The sequence below is a fragment of the Geospiza fortis genome, unplaced genomic scaffold, assembly GCF_000277835.1.
Source record: "Geospiza fortis unplaced genomic scaffold, GeoFor_1.0 scaffold12, whole genome shotgun sequence".
Lineage (NCBI taxonomy): Eukaryota > Metazoa > Chordata > Aves > Passeriformes > Thraupidae > Geospiza > Geospiza fortis.
The window spans coordinates 2,550,072-2,555,773 of NW_005054323.1; the positions used below are offsets into that span (position 1 = coordinate 2,550,072).

At 38.4% G+C, this 5,702-nt stretch overlaps 1 protein-coding gene across 1 annotated transcript in view; it reads right to left on the reverse strand.

The window, feature by feature from the left end:
* The window catches only part of PSAT1 (phosphoserine aminotransferase 1), a 15,625-nt gene extending 10,575 nt beyond the window's left edge, over positions 1-5,050 (reverse strand). Inside the window, exons 1-4 of the mRNA XM_031056871.1 lie at positions 4,898-5,050; positions 3,543-3,603; positions 2,661-2,730; positions 1,423-1,630 (exon numbers count right to left, since the gene is read on the reverse strand). Coding sequence (XP_030912731.1) covers positions 1,423-1,630; positions 2,661-2,730; positions 3,543-3,603; positions 4,898-5,050 — 492 coding nt within the window. The remainder of the gene's footprint in view (positions 1-1,422; positions 1,631-2,660; positions 2,731-3,542; positions 3,604-4,897) is intronic.
* Positions 5,051-5,702: the final 652 nt, after the last annotated feature.

Consider the following 5,702-nt stretch of genomic DNA (forward strand, 5'->3'; position numbering starts at 1 on the left):
ACTGGAGACAAGTCATTTTCTTGGCATGCAGTTTTACCTGAACATGAAACTTAAGTGTAAATCAAGAACGATTTTGCCATATAGACTATTAATCATGTTGTTACCAGGAAGATAATGTATCTGCAAAGCCAAAACACCAGTGCATTCCCAAAATTCACTGGTGAGCCATCATTAAGTTTGCAAAACCTTTTGATTTTCACCCCTTATTCTTCAAATTATTTTCCTCCCATTGCAATTGCAGACTACAAACTACTGGCCTAGGGATTCAAAACAGCATTTCAGAGGAATTCAGACATTGAGTCCAAGAATCTTCCTGCTGCCTCTGTGACCACGAAACATCCACATTCTCACTGACAAAGTTCTCTAAAACTCTGTTTCTGTACAATCCCAGAAGCATTTAAGTCTTGCCCAAGCTGAACAAACACAAGGTCACCCACCTTTCTCCCATTTTAAGCTTTGCAACTGATTTACAAAACTAAGATCTCCTCTGTCAACAGGCAATATACAGGCATGTCCTGACAGCACAGAACAGGTTTGGCATAAACCTGTTGCCCTCCCTTTCTTTTCTCCTCCAGGACCTGATGGGAGGTGGAGGGAAGGGTGGGAGATGGCACCATTGCCTCCATCATTATTTACCGCCTCTCCTCTTATCTACAGCTATGAAATGATGAATTACACTCCCCCAGATTGGAAAGCTGTAGGTTCAATTCCTCCCTGTGCCTCAAATAATATAAACTTACTTTCCAAGTTAGTGCCCTAATTGCCAGTTAATACACTAACTTATATGGAAATATTCTTTGTCTTGTTGCCACTCTTTTTAGTTCAAGTGCTGAAATTTGAACCAGAAGGAAGAAAAGTGAGCAAAAGCAGCAGGAATAGAAACTAGATCTCATGTATTCCTGCTCCAAGAATTATTTATGTATATTCAGTGACACATTGTTGGGAAAGATAGTAATTTAGGAATCCTTAAAAGTGGGTAACAGAATTCAGGTCTCCCATGTGATTTGGGTCTCCCAAAATCTCAGACCTGCTCCTCAATTTTAGAGCATTCTTATCACTGAGTGTACATGAAATTGAAATATCTCACAATATCCCTGTGAATAGCTTAAGAACTCAGTTAAATATTAAAAAAAAAAAAAAACAACTGAGTGAGCCCAGACTATTTCCCTACTTAGACACTTTTGTCTTGACACATTTTCTGGCATCTGCTCAGCCCCACTTCACCACTTTTTTCTGGCGGAAACTGTTAAGCCATTAAATAAATCTCTCAGTGTTGAACAAGGAGGGGCATGGCAGACATTCTTTTGAGCGCTGGGCAGTTAACTCTAATTAACATTCAACAGTCCAACAGCTACACTGGATCCATTTTTGGAGTGAGTCAAAAAGCTAAGCATTCACATGGACAGATGCAATCATCAACTTACTTGTATAGGCTCCTAGTTTGGGATGAACGATATTTACTTTGGCATACTTCTCTGCTTCTTTAGCTGCTTTTGCTGACCAGCCTCCAGTAACCACATAATCTGCCTGTCTTGCCTCCTTTAAACCAATAAGGTTAAGGGGGACTGCACTGAACTGAGCAGATCCACCTCCTTGAAGAAAAATAACTTTGTAGTTGTCTGGTATATTTCTGCATAAAAGAAATAACCATTTATGTTATTCCTAGGTGACACAGGATGCATACAACTTGATATTATGCATTTAATAATATCTGAGGAAGAATGCTGCCATTTTAGAAGACTCTTTGCCCAGAGGCTAGATCAATCCCACTAACTTACCTCAGCACTCGTCTTGAGAAACAGCTTATTTAATAAATATTAAATATTTAAATATTTAAGAGTACATGCTATGAATTTTAGTGATAAAAATACTCTGAAAAAAAGCTTCCTCTCCCCAGCCCTGGCATGAAACAAACTCACTCCTGAGTAGCTGTACACACAGACTTGACAGATATTCCATCACAATTAATGCTGACTTTTTGAAAGTGCAACAGTACAGTAAAGTATACATGCAGAGCAAGTGCAATAAAGAGTTGCTCATACAATCACAAAAATTACATATCCAAATCATTCATTAAAATCCCTTTGTCAATGATTCTGGCTGGACTGAGGGTCAAGCATTTGTGTTAAATGGCCAACATTATTAACTACTATGAGAACAGTAATTCTAATCCATTATATATTTATTTCAATTTTTTAAAAATGTGTCATGCTACAAGTAGGAAAAGGGCTCCTGCTTGGCGATTCTAACATTGATCCACGGAGCTTTGTTAATAAAATAGGACTTATGGACAACGTTCAGATCACATTTATACCACCAGAGAACTCATTTTTATTGCTTGCACTTATTTCTTTTAGTTCATGTCCTTCATTAATTCTATGAAGGTGACAAAAATCAAGATTTCAAAACAAACTCAGCTAGACATGTAAAAAACATCTTAATCTAATAAGAATCCATTGTCACATTCAAAAACATAAGCATCAAATTTACATATAAGAAGATCAGTGTCCTCCTCAAAGTTATTACTCTACAATACACAGTACCCACTCATGAAAAACACCACCAAAGAGGTGCTTTCAAGAACAGGTCTCCATATCAGACATTACTGATGCAACTAGCATACGCATAATATAAAAAGAAGCAGAAAGTAATTCACTTACAGCAATTCGCGCATGAGATTTTCAGTTGTATTTAGAATTTTTGTGAAATCTGAAGACCGATGGCTCATTTCTTTGGTGGAATAGAGAGAAGAAATAACATGAAGATGGTAATACATGAATTTGATTTTAAAATCGTGTTAAGCTTTAAACCTTTTACACTACAGACCCAAAATGTCTGAAGTTTGTCATTCCCAGTTCCAAGTCTCTTTAAGTACATAAATACTACTAAATACCCACAGAAGACTTATACCTGCAGTCTTGTCCAGATACAGGCAAATCCCATTCATTGACATTTGGCACCCATATGACCTTATTACCACTAGGAACAACCATATTTGTGGGTAAAAAAATAGTCTCTAGAAAGATTTCATTCTTCCTCATTCCTCCTCAGAACCTTCTCTGCTGCTAATGCTGTAAGAAGCATATAATAAAGCAGAGGAAAAGTACAGGTTTTGTTCTCTTACCTTTAGCAAGGCTTCTTCACACAGTAAAGCTAATTAAACATTAAGGACAATTACACAGTAATTCCTCCTAAATCCATAGGCTGTCTTCCACGTGTAAGTGTACAATTTAAACATTAATCTGAATTGTGCGGAGACAGCTGCACATTCTACTTTTAGCAACTAATAATATGCTCACCATCTTGATGCATAAATCTTTTGTGCAACTGAGGCTGAAAAGCCAGTCAGCAGGAGAGCACTGCCTTCCTAATGGGAAGGATGCTATATATCTACATGGTATCTATACGTCTATATGGTATCTATACACATCTGTACAGATACACAGGTATTAGAAACGGAGCCAAAAGACCAGAAAGTCTTATTAAACAATTCAGTTAAACAACAAAATACTGAAAAATGTAGATTTTTTTTTAAGTCTTACCAAGAACACTTATACCAAGTCCTTTGTAGTCCACCAATTCTTTCTGTGCTTCTAATAATACCTATCAAAAGAAAAAAAATCCAGAAATAAATTAAGGGAATTTTCCACTATCTGGAGTCTCTGATGCAACATGCCTATGCCAGCTGCCCCATATTGCAATAACCTGACACTTGTCAAGTGAGATTAACAGAAGTATAGTTACCAATGCAATTTTGCTGTATCTAAAAGCTTAAGGCTTTTCATAAGATAGCAAACCTAAATAATATGCTTGTTGTGGAGACCATGTTGTGAGTTATTATTTCAAATGCTACATTTCCAGATTTGTGAATGATTTCTAGGAGTTGAATGGAACTCTTAACCTTTACAGAATATCCAATGTTTGCATACATACTCTTTCTAAGCATGCATCCTAAATACCCACTCCCACCACTCCATCCTGTGTCCTTTCACTTGACTTGTGCAAACAGGACAACCAAAGTATTGAAGAAAACACAACAAGAAAGATCAGCTTGGGGAATTGGATATCTTAAATTGAGCCAGCATGACAATGACTGGTTTGACCAAATGAAGTTCCACACGTTCTGAATACAAGCCTCTATCTTATTGAGAGTTAAGAAAGAAATTAAGCAAAACTTTGAGACAACCCAAAAAACCAAGTCACCGGCCAAGCAGTGCTTCAGCCGTCCTTTTTTTTTTTCTGCCTTCTCCCCTAGCTTTTAAGTATGAACAAAGTAGCATGAGATTCTAACCACTGGATTTGCAGCTTCTGATTTTGGTAAATTCTTGTCTGAGAGCCAGAACAGTCTTGGCTGCTCCTAAAGGAAGCAGGAGAAGAGGGAGCCCCAGTAGAACCAAACAAATGCTGCATGCATGCACCCTGACAAGAAACTGCAGACTCTGGGCACTTTCAGGAATAAGAAATCTACCTTGCTGACCGGGTATCTGCATGGCCTGTCAACTGTAACAGCTGGCTACCAAAAGGTCAACTAAAAGATTGTGAAGTTTTAACCACCACATTTTACAAGCAAACTTATCCATGCCAGAGAAGGAGGCAAAAAAGTAAGGGAGAACACACAGACTGCTAGAGTAGTGCTTGCTAAACTGCTTGATAAAATCCAATTCTGTCAGTAACATTCTTAATCTGAAAATCTGCACATGCCTCACAATAGCCATCTATGACACACATCATAATCTATGAATTACTCCGTCTTTTTCTTTACCGAGTCTGCTTCATGGGCAGCAACAGCCCACAATCAAGAGAAACAAATCATCGAAGTGATACAGCAGTCCACACAAGAGCACTGCATTTTCAAGAGGGCAAACAGATTAATAATAGGGAGGTCAGCTGTGCCCACCTGCACTCCTCCAAACTTAAATCCAGTTTTTATCATCTCTGTCAGAGAGCTGGGTATGGAGCCTGTGAGAGCCCCTTTGGAATCTAGAGCTCGACACAGAGCAACAAATTTCTTTGCAACAAAATTTTTGACAACCTTATGCAGAAAGGGCATTTCCTCGAGAAAAGAGACAGAAGGGGAAAGAAACACAAATAAAAACAAGAAAGTTGCTCTGCAGCAAATCTCTTTATCTAAAGAATTTTTAAAAGAAGTAACACATAAAATAACAAAGAATACTATGAAGGATACTAAGAAAAGAATAACAACAACAAAAAAATCCACAGTAGATAACCCTTAAACTGATAGTCAGGTATGTACAGTTCGGCAGAAACCACCCCTCTCCATATGTAACTGTATAATCCATGGTTGCTGATGCAACTTCCCAGAGGGTTGAGTGTACATTATAACTTCTTGTAAAAAGGCGTCTCGGCGAATTACCATACTATTTATCAACTGACAAATCTCACACTCCTTAGTCCTTTGAGCGATTAGGTCCTACTTCCCATCCCAAAACTAACGATATAGGTGCTGGTACCATATCATCCAGCACTAAAAAAACCCAAAAAACAAAACCCTAGAGAGTATTCGAAGAACCACACTCGAGCTCGTTTGCAAAAATCCGAGCTTATCAGGGAAGTTTGTTGTAGAATGGAAGACAAGAGGTTTTGGCGCTGCGCGGGTAAACTCCTGTAATTACGATTTATTAGTTTCCCTATCCCTCGCTTTGCAGCCGGAGGCCCGCGGGGAGCGGGGGGAACGAGGACGC